Consider the following 26978-nt stretch of genomic DNA (forward strand, 5'->3'; position numbering starts at 1 on the left):
TTGGAGATGTGCCAAGAAGATGAGTCAAAGTTTTTCAAAAGACTGATTACACAAGATGAAACCTGGGTCCATCACTATGATCCAGAAACCAAAGTCCAGTCAATGCAGTCAAAATACTTGGACTCACCACCTCCAAAGAAGGCAAGGGTGCAGCCCTCTGCTGGCAAAGTCATGCTCACAGTCTTCTGGGGCCAGGACAGAGTAGTGATGACAGATTTCCTCGCAAAGGGTACCACAATTATGCTTCACTTTTGAGGAAATTAAGGGAAGCTATCAAAATCAAGAGGCGGGGCAAGAGCAGCAAAGGTACCCTCTTCCTGCAGGACAACGCTCTGGTCCACAACTCGCATGTCGCCAGATCAGAAGCACGGGCATGTGGCTATAAAATCCTCCCTACTCTCCTGACCTTGCACCCTCAAAAAAGAAAGTCATTCACCTATTCCCAGCCATGAAGTTGTTTTTGAAAGGAAGCGTTTCCCAGATGATGCAGCCTTCATTTCTGAAGTCACGTTGTGGTTGGAGGACCAACCTGGGGTGTTCTACAAAAACGGTCTCCAGAGCTGCATCAAACGATGGGAGAAATGCATAACTCTGGGTGGTTCCTATGTAGAGAAAGACTAATAACTGTGCCAAGTTTCGTTGCTCTACTGCTATGGGAAGTGGGTCAGGGGCATTACTTATTGCACACCCCTCGTAAATAAGCACTTACCAAGCACTGTCCTCCATAATAATTCCCTCCTTTTCCAGCTGTGTGAAGAGTTCTCCACCAGGAAGGTACTCCAAAATGAGGTAAAGTTTACCTCCAGTTTGGAATGCATACATCAATTTCACAATAAATTCATGCTGAAATCAAAAGAAAATAAATGTCACAAAATATTGATTTTTTTGTATAAGATAAAATAATTGGGTACGTTTTTTTTATAAACTAGATTTCTTATATTTTTTTTTTATATCTCCTGCACTGGAAATTTATTTGTAGGAAACATTTTTTCTTTCTAATAGAGTATTATATTTTTGAAAGAGATAGCTTAATGAGGATAAAAATAACAATAGTGTACAAAATAATAATTGAAATGAATTCAGAAATAATGATAAAAGAATGTGCGTATGTGGGGGAGGGGGATTCTTGATCGGCTTAACAGATATCGTCGCAGTTGATAGAATTCTGTTGGATACATTGTGGTCATATATGCACGGATAGCGTCGAGAAAGGTACAAACTTATTGGATTCGCACATGTGAATATAGCACCCTCCCAAAAGAAAAAATGAGGAAAGAAATGTCTAGTGAAGATAAACAAATATTAATTCTTGAAAAGAAATCTTATAAAAAATACCTCTCGGCTTCAAAAAAATAAACGAGTTACCACTCATGGAGGCTAGAAGCCATTTGAGGATAAAGATTAATGACTTATGGAGATTTTGAGCTCCTGGGAACGCCGAATCTCAGAGAAAATGGACAAACGGTGCAGTTTCATGCCTTAAGACATGTATATTTGAATTCAGCACCATAGAAAACCACCATCAAGTTTTTGAGTAATATGAAAAAAAGCTCCAAAAAGGCATGTTTTTTTAACCCTAAAAGTCCCAGAGGGATGTGAACCAGAATTTTGCCAGGGTTACCCATACTAAATTTATATTAAAAACAATGGGTTCCACATTTTGGCCAAGTTTCAGGAAAATCTAATGGATAGATCAAACACTATGGGGCAAAAAAAAAAAAAAAAAAAAAAAAAAAAAAGGGTAATTTTTAGTCATTTTGGGGCATTTTTGACCTCTTTTGAGCCCCTGGGGACGCCGAATCCCAGTGTAAATGGATAACGGTGCAGTTTCAGGCTTTAACACATGTATATTTGATTTAACCGCCATAGAAAAACACTACATAGTCAGACATATCAAGTTTTTGTTGAGAAATATGAAAAAGAGCCACAAAAAGGTGTTTTTAGCACTAAAAGTCTCCAGGGATGCGAACCAGAATGTTGCCAGGGTCAACCATACTGGATTTATATTAAGAACAATGAGCTCCACATTTTGGTCAAGTTTCAGAAAAATCTAATGGATAGATCAAAAGTTATGGGGTAGAATGTGTCATTTTTGGCGAATTTGGGGCATTTTTTTTTACCTCTTGAGCCCCTGGGGACACAACGGGAATTTTCACAAATTTTTTTTTTTTACTGTGCACATCTATTTAATGAAATAAAATTTGTGGCAAAATTTCAGGAAAAACTAATGGACGGTTATCAGGCAATCATCCGGAATAACGGACAGATGCACAGTCACCACTAAAAACATAGGTCCCTCTCCGATAAATGAGGGGAACAAAATCCTTTAAAATTACCTCTATTAAAGGTTTTTGAGGGTGCTGAAACGAAAATAATGTTTAAAATTCCTGTAAACATGTAGTTTCCAAGATCTGAAGAAATTATATTTTCTATATTAATTTAACATGAAATGAGCACCTACTTTATGGTCACCTTTTTTGGGGGAGGGGTGGTCTGTTATTTTTTTTTAGTGGTGATGTTTATTGTGGCCTGGTAGACCAACACAAAACCTACCTTAAAAAAAAAAACTTGTTTTTTATAGGTTTTCGAGTGTGCTGCATTTAAATTTTCTGCAAATAAGTATTTTTCTGGGTATTAAGCAAAAATATGTGCACTTGCGCATATAAAAATGACCACCATTTATAACAAGGAATTACATTGCTTAATACCCAGAAAAACACTTATTTGTGGAAAATTTAGATGTGATATTCGTCTACAGCACCCTCAAAAACCTATAGAAAACAAGTTTTTTAAGGCAAGTTTTAAGTTGGTTTATCAGGCCAATTACCAAATAAATTAATGGATTATTTGATACAGGAGATATTCATAATCGTACCTTATTTCTAAAAGAGGGGACATATAACATATGAGAAACATTTGGAATCAAGTCTCCCCTTACTGTTATTTCAGATCATTTGAAACCATAGCAGCAAGTTTCAGTTTCCCCTCCATCACAGTCAGAGGTTTGGGGGTATATATATATATATTTATTCAGTGTCTGCTATTGTACAAATCTCACTAGTAAAAAATGTTTGGTTACAGTTTTTTCTCACGGAAAGTACTGAAGTGAAAATGCCTTTTTTCAATATGGCATATGTGGCCCTTGAATTTCTTTTTCAGTAAATCAGTTTGTAGTCAACATTTCTTACAAAGTCGATAAAAACATAAGCAATTAAGAAACTATTGCAACAACAAAAAAATATTGCTAGTTTTCAGAGAAATAAAATATCACACCAGTGACACTTAACCGTTTTTAGTCCAATACCCACCTCCTCAAGGGCTGTCTCTAATTGCTTGTAAATCCCAAGCCAAATATTATTAGTACTCATCTCTCGTTTGTGGGTTAATCACAATTCTTTTTATAGAATCACATCATTAAAACTAATGATCCTTAAGATGGCAATAAAAATCTATCCAGAAATTAATTAGTTTAACATTACCAGGTGAAATATACACTGGTATTCAACTTATTCATTTAAATACATATATTTCAACATTGAATGACTCAAAGTAATTTAGTATTAAATAACCGCAACAGAAAAAAAAACAGCCTAATCCATCTCATTAATTGTTTAGACTGTCGGTTGTTTTGTTTTATGGCATATCAACCCTTTTTGAGTTATTTAATGCTGAATCCAGTAATTTTGTAAAAGTTTTTATGCTTCAAATTTTTTCTATCTTCAAATATTTATGTTTGGTTTGGTTGTTTTATAGAGGAAAGTTTTTTTGTCAACTTTACAGAAAATGATTGATGGAAAGGAAAAAACAATAACATTGATGTTTGAATTTTCAGTCAGGATTGGTTGGTTGGTTGGTTGTTTTACGGCATATCAACCTTTTTCGGGTTATTTAATGTCGAATCCAAAGATTTTGAAGAAAAATTTTTTAATAGAATATATTTGTTGTTTTCAAATCAGTTTCTATTTAACCCATAGTTCGGACCCTAACAGGTACTACCACTCCAGGTCAGAGTGGACCTGGGAGCAATGGTAATTAAGGGGTGGCTCCACACTCCCCAAAGCCCGCAAGCTGGGGCCTCAACACTGGATATAGTTTAAGGTCATATCCAGGACCATTTAGGTCAGGAAGACAGTATCTTTAGACAGCCTAATCTGGTAACACCTAGTTTAAATTGAATTGTAAACATTAAATTTGTTCTTGGTAATAAAACATTGGTTGTGAAGTGGAACTGCAATAACCTACTCTTACCCACATTGACTTTTTACTTAGACTTTTCCAGTGTGTATAAAAGTCGTTACCACAAGGGATATCTAGGAGAAATAAATATCACATGTAACATGACAATAAAGTACATTAAATAGCATTTAATATACAATGCCATGTAAAAGTATTGGATACATTACATTTTTTTCTTCATAACTCTAATTAGGGTTCAAGATTTTATCTAAAATTTGGTCAGTATACTCTTATTACTATTCTAACTTATATTTGGGGTAGTAATTACAAAATCAAAGTTTAGAAAGTTTATATTTAAGGAAAAATATAAATTAACAAATGCAAAAGTATTGGATACATTGATTTAATATTTGGTTGCATAATTTTTGTTGTGTTCAGCAGCTTCCAGTCGCTTTCAATAGTTGCACATGTTTTTTGCAAAGATTTGCAGGTATTTTGCACCATTCTTCTTTGCAGAACTCTTCTAGTTGTTGAATATTTTGTGGATTCTTTTTGTGAACATTTATCTTCAAAATTTTCCACATATTTTCAATTGAGTTGAGGTCTGGTCTTAATTTCAATCGTTATTTTTAAGACATTCTTTGGTTAGTTTGGCAGTATGTTCTAGATCATTGCCGTCTTGAAACACAAAATTGCTATTATGTCACAACAAATCAGCAGATTGCCGGAGGTTTTTCTCCAGAATATCCCTGTACATACATTCATTCTACTAGTACCGTTAGATGACAAAAAAATCAAACCACCGCCAAACTTCACTGTAGGAATGGTATTCTTTTTGTTGTAGGCGGTGCCATTTTTCCACCATACCTGTGTTTCTTCCAAAGATTCCGATTTTCATTTTGTCTTAGGTTACCTTGTTCCAAAATTGTTGTGGTTTCTCCCTATATGTTTTAACATAATTCAAACGTGATCAGACATATTGACGCTTCAACAATTAGATTATTCTTGGAGATCTTGAAACAAAACCTGTATAATTTAGAGCTCTACTGATTGTATCCTTGCTCATATCAATCCCAGCTTCTCTGAGGTCGGTTTGAATTTCACCACGAGTAACAAAAGGGGTTTCTTTGTACCTTTTTGCTTACCCACCTCGATTTTTTTTTTTTTTTTTTTGTTTAATTTCCTTGATCGACCACATCTTAGAAGATTTGCAACAGATTTATAAGGGGTTTTAAACTTTCTAATAAAGTTTCCAACTGTACTAAACGGTAGATTAGTTCCCTTGATATTATTCGATGCCCTTTGTGCTTATCAATGATTTTTTGATGAATATCTATTGACAACTCTTTAGTTTTAGGCATTTTTATAAATGAACTCATTGACTTTGAAGCAGGTGAACACAAACTGGAAGAATTTTATAAAAATTATTTTAATATAAAGCTGTTTGATTGGTCAGTGATAATTCACATTATTGCAATAAGCAAAGCAAAAGTCATCTACAATTATTTTAGGAAAGGGATTTTTTAAGTGTATCCAATACTTTTGTGTTTGTTAATTCATATTTTTCCTTAAATATAAACTTTCAAAAATTTTGATTTTGTAATTACTACCACAAATATAAGTTAGAATAACAATATGAATATACTGATCAAATTTTAGGTAAAATCTTGAACCCTAATTAGAGTTATCAAAAAAAAAAAAAAATGTAATGTATCCAATACTTTTGCGTGGCACTGTATATAATTTAAACATGGATGGTAGTTAACCACACATTCAACTATATATTTCCAGAAGAGGTGACTGCGATTTTATGTGTAGTGTTACACATGCATGGGTGTCAGAAAAGAAAGCGGAAAAGAAAATAGTGAAGAAACAGTTACATACAAACATATTTATTCACAGATAAACAATAAAAGATAAACATAAAACGGTTACAGAAACGTGTAATATGATGCACACTATAATACATGAAGAAAACAGATTAGTACTAAAAATAAAATACATTAATATCCCAAATACAATGAGAAAGAACACATGTTGCTAGGTTAGAGATATGGATGAGCACTTAAAGAAAATTTTACTTGTTTTGTTTGTATTCCGGGAATCTATATGACTGCTACCTGACAGTGCTAGGGTTTGTAAAAGCCATGCAAAGATGAGCAGCCAATCAGATAATATCTGACGGCATAAATGAACTCGCCAGAAAGATGGTCAGATTTGGTTTTAAATTTGATGTGTGTGGAATAAGATTACAGACTTATGTAAGAAAACACATTTTCTAACCTTTTCCAGAATACACCCAAGGAAGATCACTCAAATAATTTTGCCACAACAATGAGACACCCTTTTAAAATGTGTTATCCTTTCTGTTACCTTATTTTATTTTACTGTAGTGATTTACTAGCTTGATTATTGTCAGATCACCCTATCTTCAGGGAGTCACCAGCGCTCTCTAGTGCGTCTCTAATTACTGGTGTACACAAGTCTAATACAAAATTTGGCCTCTTTTTAGTTTCTTCCATGCGTTTTTGTAATTTTTATTTCAAACTAAACTCATGACATTGTCGTAGCATTTATTTTTACATTAAAGAAAAAACAAAAAATACAATGGAAATTGCACTCTTTACAAAGAATAACATTAAAATAAATGAACATCACAAAATTTTGACAGCCATTCCTTGAAGGAGTCAGTGAAAAAAACAAAACCAATAAAACCTAAATTATATATATATATATATATATATATATATATATATATAAACAAAAAACACTTAAAAATGACTTGCAAACAGAAAAAATGCTTAGGAAATGTATAAAACAAAACAATATCACCCAAAGTTACCCGAAAATGCCCAAATTAGCCCAGATCACGGTATGACATTTAATAGGAAACTTTGCATTGCTTGTTGGCAACCAGATCTTCAATAAGTAGTCAATTATCAGAGCAGACAGTGAAATTCAATTCTCCAATTTGCATTTTTATTCTAAAATTCTTTAAAATATTTCATCTAATATACAAACAATAACGAAAATTTTAAAAATAAAAAGAAAGACATTTCAAATTTTATCTCCGCTTTCAGTTTTGTATTTTGTTACAAATTTAACATGGCTTACTACATCAGTATTTACTGTTTTATTTAGTTTGAAATGAATTGGCTTCTCAGACATATTGTGGTAAAATATTGACTTTTTTTTTTAAAGACTTAATATGTGAATTTCTAGCCACTATAAACAGTATCTTTTGATCATGTCTCCTGATAGAGGAATAAACAGATAAAACTGTAAAGAAAGTATTCTTTTGTTTAGTAACCTAGTACTTAAAATATTTCACGGCATGATTCATGTTGATACATCGGTTCCCACTAGATTGCTGAAGTTAAGCAACATTGAGCCTGGTCAGTACGAAAATGGTGTTGTATGTGCTCTCCGCTTATCTTGGCATTGTTTCCAGTTGTCTAACACATCTCCTTGCTGCTGAGCTCAAACGGTGCTAATTCAGGAGAGGTGTAGTTTTGGCTTGTGCAACCCTTACCTCACAATTACATGTACAGCTACACTTACAGGGGGTATTCATTGTCTCTTGAGACTGAACAGAGGCATTGCACTTAAAAATAGAAAGGACTTTGTCAAATTGTGCATATTTTTTGACTGGGCAAAGTCGGGCAGCCTGCTATTATATATATGAATATAATTGCTGCAATTGTATATATGAATTGTTAAGCTTACCTAAGCTAATTTTTTGTTGTTGGGGGGGGGGGTGTAATGAAAAATGTCTCCATTTTATCAATTATCCAGGTCAGAACAAGAATTTTTCAAAGAAACTGAAATACACATTTTTTTTTCATTCAAAAAACAAATAAAAACAATAAATAAACATTGGCAAGTGAGAATGCCAAATGCATTGCTCTACAGATCTACATTAGAGAATCTGATCAGTTTAATTTTATATATTAGATAAAATAAAATTTACAAATTGTGGTTTGTTTATTTAAGCTTTCAACTAATTTTTAGTGATTTTCCATCTGATTATAAAGAATATGTGTATCTATTCTTGTATCAAATATGGAAGACACAAATGTGAAGAAAATCTTTTAATTTTTGAACGAAAAGTAAGATTTTGAGATTGTGTGACTTCAGTGATTTCTAATAAAAAAAATTTTAATTGGACAAATTCATTAATAAATTTTTTTGATTCATAAAGATATTCTTGAAAATGGCTTATGTAAAAGCTGAAAATACCAGGACAAATAAAACCATTAAAAAGTCAATTGGCCTTTGGGCCAAGATCAAAGTGCAGTATCTGTACTTCAGATGCTGCACTTCAATTTCTTGTTCTTTGTCAGTGGAGGAGAAATCCTTCACAACTGAGACAATTTTTAATTTTTGTTTCTTTTCTTCACGTTAAAAAACGACTCTGGTGTCTAACTCTGTACCATGGGAAGGCATTGTAAATAGGAACATGTGAAAACTTAGTGTAAAAAAAACAACAAAAAAACTATCACTATTTAACAATAATTGTAACGGTTTACTTTTTCACTTGTTGCATTTCTTCATCTCTTCTTTATATGGTTTTGGTGTTTAGGGTACTGCAAGTGTTCTGGAACACAAAGTAGCATCTCATGCATACTCTGATGTGGTTGTGGTCCGATCCAAAAGTTGCATAATTATATTGCTTCTTATGTACCAAAGTCTTCCACCAGTTTACCATGCTGTTTAGATATAAAGATGCAATATGGAATTGATGCAAGTAGTGATATGCAGTACATGGTCAAATTACCTTAAATGCCGAGTGTGTAAGGAATTTGTAATCCCATCAATACTCTAATGAGGCATCATCACCATCATATTCGGTTTAACATCTGTTGTTACATGTTGGCATGTGTTAGACAGCTTTAGGAAATTGACTGAGAAGATATTTGTGCCTCATGTCAAATTAGATGATCAAACAGTAGGTTTCGTGAATTATTGACCTTAAGATGGCTTTTCAATTCCTCCTCCTTCACCACCACCAATTTGATAGCGCAACTGCTTTTATATAAAAAAAAAGAAAAAAATCTTCTTCAAAGTATTTTCACCTCTTTTCAAGCAAATGACAATTGTTGACAGTAAATTGTAAAGCTTCATTAAACAAGATTAGAATTGACATTTTAGATTTTCTGTTTCACTGCGATTTTAAATAATCACCGTTATCAAAAATTTTTTTGCTGGCGAAAATTTAAATAGAATAAAATTCTCTAAAGCAGATGCAGGACTGTAGATTCTGAACAGAGTTAGTGCTTTATGATAGTCATGGACAAGCTATTGGCATACTATTTTTTTTATGTTTATTTTTGTATAATTATTTTTTATATAGGCTTGGTTTGGTTTGTTTTACAGAATATCAACTGCTTAGTGGCTACTTGATGCCAAATAAAGTTGTTAAATGGAATCATAATTAAATTATATATTTTTTTAAAAATAAAATACAAATATTTGAAATTAATTTTCTTTTTGAAGAGTCCAACTTCTTTAATGAAGTCTAAAATCTTTGTTGGGTTTGTATCTTTAAACAAGTCTTTTAGGTTTTTTGAGAGGTAGTATTTCCTTTGGCGTTGCAGCAAATTTGGTAGTTTGTTAATATGTCTGACTGTCTAAGATTATTGACATGATATACACATTGGAGACTCTTTACCTTCTAATAAATGTTTGTGAATAATATGCGTACATCCTACATGGAGTATGACTATTACAATTTATTCACTTCTTGCCTTTCTTATGAATAGTTGACCAAATCTTGCATAACTTACTACTTTGGCATTCATCCCAAGATCCTCGCTATTTTTTCTTTGATTATGTTGGTTAAAGAAAGATTAGTTTATGGAATCTTAGTATTGAAAGGTATCATGTTTAGTGATAATTTTGCTACTATATCCGCTTTCTCATTTCCACATGTGCTGATATGACAATACCCAACAAAATTTAATTTTACTCTGCTTCTTGTTATAGTAGATCTTGTTTAAGATTTTTGTGATTACAAGGGTTATTCATATTTTTGTTGTTCTATGTTGTGAGTACTGATAGGGAATCGGAAAAGATGAATTTATCAGTTCTACTATCTTTTATTATTTTAGAGTCGAGTATATGGCTGAAGCTTCTGTACTGAAAATTAATGCTTTGTTAGGTAATCTATACTGTATTTTTTTAAATCTTATTTAGGATAGCCGTGTACTATTTTATTCTTTAGATTCATTTATGTACATGTAATTATAGTTGGTATTTTTTTTATGTTTTCAAATTCATTATTTAATAGTTGGATTGGTTTTGTTCGTTTAAATTATTGTCAAATCAAAATTTTTTTTTTTTTTTTTTTTTTTTTTTTTACATTTTTACCCCAAACATGGCACAGTGCCACTTTGATGTAGGGGGCTACTATCAAGAACATAAGTTGCAGGGATATTACGTAGGGAGTTGAGCAGCAACATTACACTTTAACTTTTGCATGTCAGTACAGTTAGGGAAGCAGGAACCCGGAAGGGAATTCCAAAGTCTAGCAGTTCTGGGGAAGAAACTATTAGAGTAAAAGGCTTTCTTACATCTAGGGATCTCTACTGTGTAGGGATGGGATTGGCTTGGTGGGATTTTGGGGGAAAATTACGTCAAAGAGGTATGAGGGCTTGTAGTTCGTCGGAGCATACACCATTAAAATACTTGTGAAACAGGCGGCGGGATGCAACATTTCGTTGATGGGACAGAGATTGGAGCTTAGATAACAGTTTAGGACCTGTCAGGTTGGCAACTCTTTTGAACCCTGTCCAGGAGTGAGAGACCAGCAGCAGATGCATCAGCTGAAATGTGATAATACTCCATACATGGACGAATGGTGGCCTTGTACACCTACAGGATACTTTCAAGCATAAGTAACTTTCTAGCATGGTAGAGAGAGTCCAAATAAAGTTCAATTTCACTTTGTTCCTAAGTTCCTGAATATAATAACTAAAAGGCCTAATGACACCAATTTTTTTTCTTCTCTCAAACAAAGTTTTATATTGTGCAGTAAACATGCATAGGTAGGCTTTAGTGCATATGATGAAAACTGTCACATACTGAAGTGCCAATTTTTTCTTAGATATAAAGGACCTTCATTCAGTTCAATATATAAGCTCTCCACTGAAGATATGTGAAAAATTCAAAATGCGAGTCTCAGTCTCTGGTGATGAATAGTTTCCAATTGCTTCAGATATTAGGATCTTGCTGCACCATAGATGAAACTGTCATAATCAAGTTTTGATCTCACAATTCTTATTGGTTCTCTAATCACTTAGAGTACATTAATTGCCTTGTTGCATTTTTATCAGAAATACCTCATATAAAAGACAATTTTTTATCAAAAGATAATTAAAAAAAAATTTATATTCCTCTGCCATTAGTATCTCTTTGCCATTCAATTTCAGACATGACTCATTATGCATTTTGTGTAAATAGCAAAAATGGTCAAACTTTGTCCATGTTTCAGAGAATCTGGAAACGTTTTCTTCAGTTCTTCTGCTGATCTTATTAAAGGCTAGTTGTGATTTGCATTCTGCCAGATACATGTTTAGCTCAGCAGCAAGTTAAGAAGTTTTCTACATACAGCGTGCCATTTAAAGTCTTTAATATTATTCATCTTGACATTGATAAAGAGTGTCACTGATAGGATACTTGCCTGAGGTACTGCATTTTCTCTTTATCTTGAAAAGTGTAGTTCCAACACTTTAAAAGTTCTGTTTTCCAAGAAATTTTAGATAAAAAGGAGCATTGTTTTAATCCATGATCTCGAATGGCTTTCATTATATCATACTTCCAGGTGGTGTCATATGCTTTCTCCAAATCAGAGTTCCTTTTCATTGACTGCCTCTGTAATAAAAGTCTCCAATCTGATCAACTGGTCAGTAGTACTTCCTCTTTTCCTGAAACTAGGCTGCAGGTCTGACATCATATTGTTTGACTTCAAGTATCATGTTTGGCATGAAGATCTTATGAAAATTAAATCATGCACTATTACTGGAAAAATACTTAATATGATCGAATACTTCTTAGACAAGAGAAGGATCCATGTTGTCCTCGATGGTCGTAGGACAAAACAGTATGATATACATGCCACAGGTGTCGATCTTTGGACCTTTATTATTCCCCATATTCATAAACAGCCTTCCTGATAAAATTGTCTCCAAATGAGTATATTTGCTGATGACACTATACTCTATAGCAGGCATCAGAGGAAAACAAATGAACACATATCTAAAGCAATGGCTGAAACCTTAGAGAATAACCTCTTCAATGCTGTCAAGGCAAAGCTTCTTTCCTTTAACAATTACAAGAAACCTTCTCAAGTACTGATTGCCATGATTATTAATACACTACCTAAAAGCTCTTTATTTAAACTCCTCGGCTTAACAATCGCAGGCAACATGAATTGGAACAAATACATTAAGGACATTGTCCAGGTTGCTGCAAAGAATGTGGGCTCTCTTTACGATACAAGAAAACTACTTACACAGAATATCCTATAGGTCTACAAAGCCACCATTCACCCATGTATGGTGTATTGTTGTCACATCTGGGCTGGTGCATTTATCACGTTTCTTGTTCTTAGACAGGGTCCAGAAAAGAGTCTCAATCTAAAAGGTTAACTAAACTCCAATCCTTGTCTCATAGCTGCAATGCTGCATCCCTGTGCCCATTTTACAAATATTCTATTGGAATGTGCTCCGATGAACTCTTAGCACTTATGGCTCCTCAACATATCCCCGACTAACACAACAAGTAGCAGAATCCCACCCCTATATTGTAGAGCGGTCTATATGTCATTTCTACTCTAATAGCTTCTTTCCTTGAACTGCTAGACTTTGGAATTCCCTCAGTTTCCTTGACTGTACTAACATGCAAAAGTTTAAATGTAATGTGAACAGACATCTTGTTGCACAACTCCCTACACAGTGGTGTCCCTATAGATATGGTTCCAAACAGTATCCCTTACAGTCAAGTGGCACTGTGCCATTTATCATCCTTTGGATTATTTTACATAGACAACTAGTTAATACTATCGGTCTATAGTTTGAAGAATAATCAGTCTTTTTTTCAACTTGGGTATGGGTTTTATCGTTTCTTATCTCCAGAGATTTGGAATTTTTCACCTAATCCATATTTCATTATAGATCTGTAAAAGGTATTTAAAGGATACTTGTAGCAATTATTTTAGAAATTCAAAGGACTGACTACTGCATTATAGATTTCTGCAAGTAATTCATTAATTCTGATCTTGGCATGAATTTCCATTATCAAGATCGCCAACATGAAACCAGTTATAAAGATAGAAATTACTACTGCTGATAAATTTACAGACACACATCAGTAATTTTTTCTGCTTAAATGAAGCAAGCATGAGTCATGCACTCATACCCCTGCAACACAGCTTGCATGCACAAACACACAAACATTTTCTCTAAGTAAAATATGGTTTTGTTTTCTGCTAATTTGTTTGTTTAATCGTTTGCATTTTATTCCAATTTTTTTCTATGTATTTTAACAAGAACTATAACACCCTCAATCACTAGCAAAACCTAAACATTTGAGACATCAGAAAACGAAAGCTTGTCTCAACTGATAAAGTGTTATCAACATTTACGACTGGGATTACAAACAGCTGATTTGAACATGATTTTAATCAACAGGTGAAAAAAAATTGTTATGTCATGAGAGCAAGATATTTCAGTACCTTCTTCACAAAAAATGTGGGCTTGTGGAATTTTCTTCCTACCTATAGCCTTCATCTTTTGAAAACTATAATCAATAAGTATATCCTGACTTTGCAATAATCATCTTTTGTTCTTGTTATCTCCTTACATCAAGTGGCTTTATGCCTTGTCTGGAGCACTTCCCCTCTCAAAAAAAAAAAAAAACAAGTCTACAATAAAATAAGTACCCCTGTGTACTTTTGATGCCAGCCAAGAATCCAATTTTACCATTTTCATTTTATTTAATTATTTTTTTTTTTTTTTACAATTTTTATAATTTTCAAGTTGGATATAATCTAATATATAAAATGAAGTCAATCTATTTATCAAAAATTGTTCTCAATAACCTTTAATCTGACAAATTCATATTTGATTCTATCTAGCTAATTTGATTTTTCAATGTTCTTAAAAAAATAATTCATTTTACTTGAATTTCTTTTAAAAAATACATATTCTGGCAAGGAAATATTTTTCAGTCGGTTGCCATCTTTGTTAGAAACATCAACTTTTAGTAATATGAATAAATACTAATACATAATTGCATTTATTATTCATAAATAGTACTTAAGTAACAGAGGTGCACAGTTTTAAGAATTCTCTGAGAAATTAAAACATTCACTTTCATATCAAGTGAGGTCATCCCTATTTTGTATATGGAGTTAAACAAATTATATCTTACAAATGCGTTCTGATTTCTTTGTAGACATGCAAGCCATTTTATCCTTTCCTCAATAGTTGAGCGAATTTGTTTTGTTTTAATGTTGTTTTAATGTTAGGAAAAAGATTGTTTTTAGGTTTTTAGAGCTTTTTTGTTTTATTTATTTTATTATGAGGAGATTAGCATGTTTTAGGAAATATTGTATTTTTTTTTTTTTTTGGCTTTGTATCCCTGAAAACATCCTTCAAGTTACCTGACTGGTAAATTTGTTTGAATTCGTCACATTTTATAAGAATGTGTTTGACTATTCGGGAAACTTTACAAGTTGGGCATTTTTTGGAAGGGGGGGGAGGTCCTGATTCTACTCAGTACAATATCTCATCTTTTATTCCCCAGACTTCACATTGGTGCTTGTATAGTTTGTTTGGGAATATTTTTTATGTTGCTTGCCACTTTTTTTTTTATTATATGGATTAATTTTCATTTTTAATTTATGTGTGGGTATTTAAGACTTATTTTAGTTGCTCCTTTTGTTAGAATATCAATCTTTTGGTGGCCCTAAATACCCATGTGATTAGGCACTTAAGCTAAAGTCACTATTTTGCTAGAGACTACCAGGCTGGGGGGGGGGGATTGCCATTAGGCTAAATAAAAAATCTGTAAACATTAATTTGGTTGTCTCTTAATTTTTATTATGATTGCTTGTAATTCGGCTGTAAAAAATAGAATCATCATTTGGCAGTCTGATTTGCTTGTGTTTGTAATTACTGCTTTTGTTCTGCTTGCGGTTTTAGACCCATCAGTGTAAAAAGCAGTGCAGTCTGAGTATTTGTCTCCAAGTTCTTCAAATATCTTTTGGCTCCTAGGCCTTGGTGTTGTATTGCTTGTAATGGTTTAAGATATAATTTATGTGCAGCACTGTAGATTGATGATCTATAATCTCTTTGATTTTAATATGGGACCTATAGATTCTAAGCATCGACCCAGTTCATCTTAGATATTGTTTTTTACCAGATTTTAAGTTCTTTTGACATTTTTGTCGCAGAAGCTCTATACATGCTTTGAAGTTTATTTTCCAGTATTATTTCTAAATATTTTATTGAACTATGAATATTTTTTGATTGCCATTATTTATTTCCAAGTCAAGGTGATATTTTCGTTTCTTGTAGAAATGAATACAAACGGTTTTAGTTTTGAATAATTGTAAACCATTCTCATTGGTTCATTTGTAAATGAATCTTGTTAATGCCATTTTGTATCTGTCTTTCGATTGTGGATATATTTGGTGATTAGTATATTATAGCAAAGTTGTCTACATAGAGAATTTTTTTTATTCCTCTGTTGACAGATTTAGTTATGCTATTGATCTTGAGAATGAATAGTGTGACCGATAGCATACTTCCTTGTGCCACTCTTGTTTTCTGTACATTTTAAATTGCTTTTTCAAGTTGTACTGTAAAAGTTCAATGTAAGAGGAAATTTTCAATGAATGTTTCCTTTAATCCTAATTTTGTGAAGGTCTTATAAGATTCTGTACTTCCAAGTTGTACTATATGCTTTTTCAAGGTTAAGAAAAACTGATACTACATGGTAGTTTTTGATTAGCCCATTGCAACAAATTTTTCTGATCTAAGGAGTTGGTCATTGATGCCTTGATTTTATTGGAATCCATTTTGGTATCTGGATAAGATGTTATGTTTTTCTAAATACCAAGTCAACCATACATTAACCATTCTTTCCACTGTTTTACAGATGCAGTTTGTTAAGGCAATGGAGCGATAGTTGGTTAGGTTGAAGTGATCCTTTCTTGGTTTAAGGATTGGAATGATGGTAGCTTCAAGCCAGCCATTTGGAAATATGTTGTTGAAAATTGAAAAGAGAATTGTGTGGGATGTATCTGGTAGGTGTTTCAAAAATTGTAAGTGTTTTTCATCTGAGGCAGTTGCTGTGTTTTTACTCTTGTTTATTGAGTTTTTTAATTCTACAATAATGAATGAGTTGTAGTAGTCCTTGTTGTGAAGCTGAAGTAGGTTTTTCTTTTTCTGTAGTTCTTTTTATATTTTGAAATTTAGAGGAGTAAGGTTGGATGAGAAGTTTCGGCTGAATTCTGCTGCTATTAAGCTGACTATTTCTCATGTCTGGTTTTCCCTCCATTTGGGGTGTTTAGATATGTTATTGGAATTTGAGTTATTTTATTTGTTTTCCCTAGGATTTCCCAGGTTTTAGTTATGAGAGTTTGGCTATTAAGTAACGAGATTTAGTCTCACTAAGCTTCTCTTTTGCCTTTCTTGATTATGTAGTGAACTTTAGCTCAGTCTTGTTGGAGGTTAATTCTAGTAAGAGTGTTTAAAGAGATGTTACTGCCTCTTAATATTGTTGTATTACCATCATATATTAAAACAAAATATCAGAAAAAAAAAAAAAATCTTTTTCAGAATTTATTGAAAACCAATAATTTTCATTTACATTATTTACGAGATCAGGGTTTTCATCTAGATTGTTATCATAATATTTCAGCTGTCATAAATCATGGTTTGAGGAGGGTATACCAAAAGTAATGTTTTTGGCAGTTGGATAAGAGAAACTCTCATACAAAAAATATACTATGGCATCTTTAAGATGAAATTTTAAAATTTTCTTCAAATGAGGTCAATTGATCAAAGTTAGACAATAAATTTAACCATTAACAAATGTTAAGTAGACACATTGGCATATGCTTGCATCATTAGACTTTTTACCAAGAACAATGTGTAGTATCTGTTCTGATACTACACATCCACTTTTCTGTCTTCAGTCAATGATGGCAAAATCTATTATAATTTTGTTCAAAAAGCTTTTCGGGGGATCCGGATTTTCTCTTCATTAAAAACTGATCCTGTGTCTAACTCTGCCCTCGTGGAGAAGTAAAAAAGTGATAAGTAATTGATGTTATTCATCCTCCCAAAACTTGAATTTTAACCATTTTAAAATGAATGGTTTCTTAATCAAAGAAAACATCATAAAATAAATTCTGTAGTGACTTAAAAAATAACATTCATTTTATTTACTTAAAGGATATTTAGCTGACAATTAATATTACAGCAAGAAAAATTTTTTTTTTTTTTTTTTTTTTTTAAATGTACATTGCTATTATAAATACATTAATTAAAATGGTTGAAACTTTGTTTTATCTATTTAAAATTTCTTTGCTGATTCAGCCATATGCTTCACTCTGACCCAGGTGTCCTGACACAGGACGTAATATCTCTGAAATCAAAGCGATAGAATAGTAAGCTGTATATGTGGTTCTCTATTGAATTTGAACTAAAGTTAGATCCCTACATCTATAGCCTTTGGAGTGAATGGCAATCAGTAACCTAAGTAGGTTTAAATGGTCATGCTTGGTATGTAACGATACAAACCATATAAAACTGAAGAGGCAACACAGTTATTACAAAAGATAATACCAAAATTTCATCTTCAAAAAAATCATAATCATAAATACTTTTACTGTGCATTAGTCACCCACCATTTTTTACCAAAAAAAAAAAAACCTAACTAGTCATAATAAAACTAGTCATAAAATTTCTACAATATGGTTACTACCAATATCTAAAGGTTATGTGTGATGTCCTGTGATGAAAACAAAGCTTGGAAATAATGTTAGGCAGTGAATAAGAGAGTAAGGTATCAGGGAAAATGGATTCATGCCTTCCAAAATAAAAGGCCATTAGAATAAAGCAAGAGATCCAATCTTCCAATTAAATTACAAAGTTGCTTTAATTTACAAAGTCACTGAATTATAGTATCCTTTACAACAATTCCCCTCCCCATAATCTACATTATATTCTGCACTTTTCTAACTGAAAATCTGGTAGACACAGAATGATAGAGCACATTGTGAACACATTTACAATTGAGTAATTATGGAGACTGCAACAAAAGAATTCTGAAATTTGAACTCAAAATGAAAGACTATACCTTAACTGCTTCCAGAATATTCCTCTCTGCTCTTGTATGAGCTGTGTCTTTGGCATTTCGTGCAATGGTTGCCTGCAAAATGACAGATAAAGTTTTATGGAAACAAAGAAAAAGTGGATATAAATTATAGAAAAAGCAAATATCAATTTTACTGCATCTTTAACCTACAATGGCCAATTGATATTTTATCCTTGTGTCTGTAATTGAATTTACATAAAAAACATTAATTCTTCAAAGAACATGTTTATATAATTTTAACACAAATTTAGTTTAGTAGGCTTTCAGTAGTTACCATGACGAATCCTCATTAGAAAAATACACCCTCATAAAAATGCAGTGAATCCATTCTAATCATAGATATACCAAATGCACAAGCTAACCGCCACAACTCACATTCCCATTAACACAAAATTTGACTAAATGCAGTCAATTTTTGATGGTGTATTTTTAAACTGAATCTGACACTGCTTTTAATGCATTAAGAAATCTTTGAAAAACTTATTTGCCTGATTATTTTTCAAGATAAATATTTTAATCTTTAAATTCCTAATAAATGTAATAATATTATAGTTTTATTTTTCATATAATATTGATCCAGATTGTATACATAAACTAGATCACTCATGACCCATTGGATCTGTATTTATTGCATATATTATTAAATATTTGAAAATTAAATTCAAAAGTTACCAAAAGCTACCAAATCATCATTTATGACGTTCTCCATTTTCAAGATTTCTTTCTTTCTTGATAATTTATCCTTTTACTCGCTCTTTCCTTCACTCTCCTTTTCATTTTCTCTTTTAATTATTTATTATTATTTTAATTAGGAGTAATATTTGCCTCCCACCATCTAAAACATTCATGTACAGATGAAGTATGTAGGTTGACATTTTATTAATAGAAATCTAGTTGCTCGTGTAGTAGACGACTAGTGAACCGATAATCTTGTAAAATATCTTTTCCTCCTTCTCTATGTTGATGAATAATGTCATTTTATGATGTAATCCATTGTGCACGATTATTCCTCATCTTTTTATATTCTATTAAAACTCTAGATATCATTTAAGACACCATCATTTTGTGACGTTAGCTGTATTAGGTTATCTCCCATCTGTTTTAATGTATAGGAAGGACAAATAAGCAAGATAACAAAAGATTTAGTAAAATCTATATATCTATAAAAGTGAAAGTGTGTGTACATACATACATACATACATACATTTCACTATGCAATAACTATCAATTTTCAGGCTACAGACTCGAAATTTAATATATAGGGTATTGAGATTTGGGAAAAATCTTTGTAATCGGTTTTCGGTCAGAAATTTGGCTGTTAAGGGGTCAAAGTTCAACGATTTGACCTTTGAGAACTCTACCAAACTCTTCCGCCAATTTTGGGTCTAAACACTTGAAATTTTTGATATAGGTTCCTTGGACATGGATCTAATTTAATAACTTAATTCGAGTCCAAAACAATAAATGTTATGGGGTCATAATAGGGGTCAAAGTAAAAAAACTGAATGCTTTTTTTTTTTTTTTTGCTCAACATACACCTCCAAACACCCAGGCAACGCCGAGCTAAAATGCTAGTATAAATTAATTATAATTGTGCATGCTACTTTTCTCATCAATCTATAGAATGTATTATGTTAATACTTTTACATTTATTTACTTTTGGAGTGTTTCTGTTTTATGGCATATCAACCCTTTTTAGGTCATTTAATGCAGAAACAATACCTAGTTTAAATGCTTTATTGTAATATATGATTTTTTGAACACAAATGTGCTATTTTACTGATACAGAAATTTTGAGATCATACCTTTCCCAATAGTATTTGGACATAATAACTACAATAAATGAGACTAGATTTGAACTCTGCAAAGTCGATTTCATGAAATCCTAATCTCTAAGTTTGATATGCTTACCTTTAATATAATCTGGAATAATAAATTAAGATTGTTAATCATATTTATAATGAGAAAAATGTAACATTTTTCTAAATGTCTCAACCATATTTTATCCCCCTCCCCACCTCACATTTTTTATGAGTAGAAAAATGACAAATTATCATGATATGTGTTTTAAGGAATAACTAATTTGGCAGCATATTCACATTGTAACTTAAAATATGAGAAATCAGTTCTGTTTTCATATTAATAAGCCTTGAAATGTGCATTTACCTATAAAAGTGAGAATGTGTATGTATATATATATTATATACTCAATGAATTTTAGATCTGCAGAGTTGAAATTTAGTATATACAGTATTCAGACATGTGGAAAACTTTTTAATCAGTTTTCATCCAGAAGAAAGGGCTGCTAAGGGGTCAAAATTGAAAATTGGTACGTAGGAGGCCACCATATTTTTATCTATTTTCAACTGCTTCACAACTGTGCATGTGTAGTTGTGAAATATGACAGCTTCCTTACGTTGAGTTGGTTTGAAAACACTAAGAGTCGAGTTAAGTCAAGCTGGTATAATGGTTATCGTACTTGACTCACTGTCTTTAGGCTTTGGTTTCAATCTCAGCTTGAATATTTTTTTTCCTACAAGAAGTGAACTGTTTGGAAAAAACATGATACTCACATGCATATGTCTTAGTTTTTGTTTTTTTTGTTACTTTTTTTTTTTTTTAATTTAACGTTACCTTTAATACCTTCAAAAGGAAGCAAATTAAAAAGTCATCTACATACAGTGAGCAATCAACTGCACAATCAAAATTTTTAACCGTCATTTATCTTTATATTGAAGAGGATACTTCCCCTTGCGATGCACTTTTTTCCTGCTTCTTCAAGTCAGAAAATGTAATTTCTACTTTTACTTTAAAATTTCTGTTCTCTAAAAAAAATTGGATAAAGAGTAACATTCTGTCTTTTAATCCGATGTCTCGAAGAACCGTCATACTTTGAGTTGGATGTGTACTCTTTTCTATAAGCTAAAAAAAAAATGATTGCAGTCAGATGTTCCTTTTTTTTTAATAAAAACCTCCCTAAAAAAAGGTTTCTAGTCTGACCAAATTATAGATAGTGCTTTTGTTTCCCTGAAACCCGATTGTAATTCTGATATCAAATTGTTTGATTCAAGGTAGCAAGTCAACCTGGCATCAATCATTCATTCCAATGATTTAACAGATACAACTTGTTAATGCTATCAGTGTATTGTTGGCAGCATTTGACTGATCAGTTTTATGTCCATAAGTGTGTGTTTTATTATTGAAGTCTTTCTAGAAGTTACAGAGAATGATATGATGGATGTGTAATCAGTCTTAAAAACAATTTTAGATCTGATGACCTCAGAGAAAAATTAAATCTGTACGGTATAGAAAGATGTGTGCAGAATAGAAGACTTTGTAGGTATTGTCACATTGAAAAAAAATGGTGAGAGTGCTTTGGTTAGTAGCTGTGAAACATGGTCATTTGACTGGAAAAGACCAATGAAAACATGGAAGGAAGTCAAAGAAAAATTTGAAAGAAAGAAGGATAAATAAAGATCTGGCCAGAGATAAGTTAGTTTAAAAGTCAATTTTTAAAAACTTTCCAACACATATTAAACCGAATATGATGATGATTAAAGTACAATGTTGATTTAAGTTAAAGAAAATGTTAATTATAAACAAATGAGAAAATAAAATATTAATACATAATGGCATGATATTAACACATGATGCATCCAATTAAAAAGTTGAATGGTAATTCGATTCAAAAAGAAAATAAATTGAAATCGTTTTTTTTTTTCAAACCTATGTGCGATGTCCTCACAGTTTCAGTTGCTAAAATGGTATTGCCCTCACCCCCACCCCGTGGCATCAGCAGCTTTTACGATTGTGCAGGTATTTAAGAAAATGTATAAATAATAAGCATACGTAGATCTTTAGAGTTTAATTATAAAAACAATTTTGAAAATTCTTAAAACACATTTACTTTCAGCTGTTAACAACATTAAGTGCTCATAGCAATTATCACAAACTAAACTTGATATCATGCAATCATTTATGTTGCATAAAAGTGATGATGTTGAACATTTTGTAAAATATTAAACTACATCCAATACTTAGTAATACTAGGGCATACCTTCACAAAGAGGATTCATTTTGTTTATTAGAGCAATGAAGCGGATAAATTTAATATCTGTCTGCCCTGATTATTTTTTACTGAAATGTCTGAAGTTTTTTTTTTTTTAAGTCTCCAATATTAATACAATATTTAATCATGTAATAGTGAAAAATATTTATATTAAAAAAAAGAATTATGAAACAAAAAAAAGATCTTTCAAAAGTTTAAAATTACTATATTTCCTAAATTAGTTGTACTCATTCATAACTTGAAAACAAGCAGCATCATAAGTGATCTCAATTTTAAAGGTCAAGTTTAATGGAAAAGTGAAGTGAGATTAAGTGAGGCCGATGACCAATGCTAGTAATAGCGATGATGTCCATATCTAAAAATAAAACTCACCTTTTTCAACACTTTCATAGCAAAGATTTGTCCCTTATCGTCTCCCGATACCTTTCGTACTTGAAACACCTGGGAAGAAAAAATAATTAAAAAAAAAAAAAAAAAGAATGATTAAAAATATATACTCAAAACATATCTCAGTTATTTCTAGTAATGAATTTTGGAAGTAGTTTTTATAATTCATTTAAAGGGAGTATTCAGTTGAAGCCTCAAATTTTATAAACTAAATCTATCAAACAATTATATTTTTTCTTCTAGTGTTATATATTTTTGGAATAGTTTATCCAGTTGCATTAAAAATGGTACCACACTGTCTTAATAAATATGAGAGCAAAAAATAAAAATATTAATTGGAACATCGATTGTGAAAATCATAATTCACTCTTCCTTGCAATAGACATAATAAAAACTGAACATTGTTTAAATGGAAAATACAAAATTATAAACTTCAAAAATCAAATTAAATTATTAAATAAAAACCATGAATTTATAGCTAAATGCAGACAAATACTTCCTTTGCTATTTAAACCTTGATTAGATAAAAAAAATCTTGTGTTCAATCTAACTTGTTGCATAAGTTATCTTCTCTATATAAATAAATTGAACTCATTTTTCCCCTCTGAGTTTGACCTTAATAGGATTGAAAATTAAAACATTTCATGCAAATGTAATATGCACAAACTGTAGCACATTATCTGAGGTGTGCTATAGGCCTATTACCTCTACACTTGCTCGATAATCGTACATTCCTATGTTTTTTCTGGTGAGAGTTCACTGCCAAAACCTCAATCAATGGAAGTTGTACAATCTTTTCTCTCTATTTAATTCCTCCTTTCCTTGCTCCCCATTTACACTGCCGACTAATACGAACGCACACCGATTTCAGGTTTTGTAGTTGCATACAAAAACTGAAGTGCTTCCTATTGCATGAAACGCACCACGCCTATTTATACATTGCTTATTTACAATTTTTTTCGAAACATTATTATACTAGGAAAAAAATAAAATGATTCTCTCTTTTTCTCGACAATTCCTTTTCTTTTATCAGCATATATTATATATTTTCCTTTCAGTCTATACTACATTTTTCTGTTTCCGATTTCAGAGTTAAATATTAATTTTCCTGCTATAGCATTACAAAATGTAAACTGTCAAATTATCACGTAAAGCGATTACGAACAACTCAATCTTGATTAGTAACAAATGATTTTATGAGTGCTTTAAAATATTTACCAACTCGGATCGAAAACTACTACATTTACAAATGGAAACAATGCATTTCTATATGTATCTCTAAAAACCTCAGTTCCGATTTACTGAGTTTCGTATGCTTTCATTTTGTTTCTTCCATGTTCCCATTTTTCCGATTTCATTGCGATTGTAAACATCATTACGATATAACTCAAAGCAAAATGAATTTCACTACCGATGCTATTTTTAGCTCAAACAAGGTGTTTTCTTTTTTGTAGTATTTTCTTCAATATCTTAGGACTTTCCTTTACTATTTATCTTTGAATTATACCAAGACAACTAATATTTATTTCCAAAATGGATTTTTACATTGAATCACGTGTACAAACACTTTCTTCCTTTGGGGAAATTAAGTTTTGTCCTTAATCTTCAAATTCATATTTCAGTCACCTACATTACTTAGTGTGAAAGGAGCTTAGGAATTTCTGCTTAGAATAATATGCCGGTACATTATTACATTACGGCAAAATCATCATTCACATTCCACATGTCACCTTCTATAGGTTTCCGGGTATGCTGACACAGTTACAGGTTGTCTATTCAGAAAGCCGTTCTTAACATAGGGAGATTTGGGTTCTCCATTCGGAGACCCGTTTAACTGGAAATTTTCCGATTTAATTAATGAGAACGGGCAAGTTTACCATAGAACATTTTCGGTTATTAAAAACAGAATATCACATGACATATTCATCAAGGTTTAAACTGGGCAAGCGCCATTTCAAAACCAAAACACAACCAAAACATTTACTGTATACAAATTTATCAATATATAATTGAACAAACATTTAGTGAAAAAATTGTGTAATTATAATTTAATGAAAGCAATATTGGATTTTTTATAAATACTTTTATCTTTTTTTCTTTTCTTTTTTTTTTACTTTGAAAAGGTCAACAACAAATAAATTAAAATGATTGTTTTTTTGTTTTTTTTATAACGGGGAAGTGGGTTGTTTTTTTATTAATTTATTTTTTCTTTTAACTGCAATCGTTCTCCAGTTAATACTTTTTGTTATTTATTACATGCTTCCGACATAACTTTTTTTTCCCCACATGTACAAACACTTTCTTTTCCTTTGAGGAAATTAAGTTTTGTCCATCTTTCAATTCCTATTTCAGTCACCTGAATTATTTAGTTAGTGTGACGCGAGTTTAGGAAACCGAAATATTACTGATAATAAAAAATTATGCCACTTCAATAAACTATGTTAGGTAACATTTGCATAAAATGAAATGATTTATGGTTATGGTAAAAATGGAACGGAAATTGACTTTTCCTTCCCTTTTCAATTCGGTACATTATTACATTACATAAAACTCATCATTCACATTACACATGTCAACTTCTATAGGTTTTCGAGTATGCTGACAAGATTAAGGGTATCTATTCCGAAACCCGTTCTTAACAAAGGGAACATTCAATTTTAATAAAACAATTTGGTAATGAAAGCAACATTGGAGTTTTATAAAATAGTTTTCTTTCTTTTTTTTTCTCAGAACAAATATATCATTGGAAACGACGTTATTTTGAATTAAACCAACTTTGAAAGGTCAACAACAAATTAATTTAAATGATTGTTTTTGTTTTTGCTTTTTTTTTTTTAGCGGGGAAGTGGGTTGTTTTTTTATTTATTTTTTTAAATTTTTTCTTTTAACGGCAATCGTTCTACAGTTTAAATTTTTGGTTATTTTTTCATGCTTCAGCCATAGATTTGCACAGAAAGTGCGTTAAATAAAATGGCGTCTCCAATTTTGGCAATAAAGCGTAGAAGCAAAGTTATTCTTTGGATTATATTCGTTGGTGGGGGGGGGGAACAATTTAAAAAAAATTTTTTAAAATTAAAATGGAGGATTTTTATTAGAAGCTGAACATTTATTAAAATTATTTTATTGTTGAATTTTTCGCATTTTGGTTACATTTGTTACTTTGCAATTGCTGATAGCCCACTTCAAAAATTGAACACAAGAATGGTACTCATGCAGAATTTACTCCCCCCCCCCCTCCCGATTCCATTGATGGTTAAGGTTCGACCAGCAATCACCGGATTCAACCGAGTATTGTTTAAATGTGGAAACACTAAAATCAACATTTTATTTATTTTTTAACATAATTAAGATGGGAGTATTTTTTATGTTTATTTTCTTAACATCTGTTGACAAAAAAATGTTTTGTACATTCTCTTGAAAAATATTTTTATAATAAAAACTCCGTTTGCAAAAAGAAACGTTTACTGCCAATTTTCTTTAAAAAAAAAAAAAAAAAAAAAGTGCAAGTTTTCCTGAAAAAACCCCCAAAAAACAAATACCTTTCACCTAACAATTTATGGTAAAAAAGGAATCTTTTTTTTTTTTTTTGAGGAAAAAAAAAATGCAGAAAATATTGAAAGTAAATAAACAATACAAAATGCAATTTTTCTTGAGGAATGTGTTCCATTTTAACAAACTGAGCCACAGCAATGTGTGGCCGGGTACAGCTAGTATTAAAATAAAACAACAATAAAAAAAACAATTTCTATTATTTGGATTTTTCAGACCACCATTCTCATCTTGAATATTATTCTCACAAGATTTCATCCAATGAAACCTCTGACCTACTTCAGGTGTATCTGGTTGAACTTAGAAATCTTTATGTCAAGTGACTATGTCATAACAGTAAGTAAAATTAATTTCTAATTGACATTCTTTTGGAGTTTGTAGGTTCAATTCTTAACACAAGCAAAACTAA

At 31.6% G+C, this 26978-nt stretch overlaps 1 protein-coding gene across 8 annotated transcripts in view; it reads right to left on the reverse strand.

Moving 5' to 3' along the window:
* The window catches only part of LOC145291348 (ribosomal protein S6 kinase beta-1-like), a 282083-nt gene that overhangs the window by 155860 nt on the left and 99245 nt on the right, over window positions 1-26978 (reverse strand). For all 8 annotated transcript variants that reach the window (XM_080137175.1, XM_080137142.1, XM_080137168.1 and 5 more), the window contains exons 4-6: window positions 23006-23074; window positions 18547-18618; window positions 710-843 (exon numbers count right to left, since the gene is read on the reverse strand). In XM_080137175.1, the coding sequence (XP_079993301.1) occupies window positions 710-843; window positions 18547-18618; window positions 23006-23074 (275 nt within the window). The remainder of the gene's footprint in view (window positions 1-709; window positions 844-18546; window positions 18619-23005; window positions 23075-26978) is intronic.

This window comes from Euprymna scolopes, chromosome 2 (genome assembly GCF_053919585.1).
Source record: "Euprymna scolopes isolate OS-2025 chromosome 2, ASM5391958v1, whole genome shotgun sequence".
NCBI lineage: Eukaryota > Metazoa > Mollusca > Cephalopoda > Sepiida > Sepiolidae > Euprymna > Euprymna scolopes.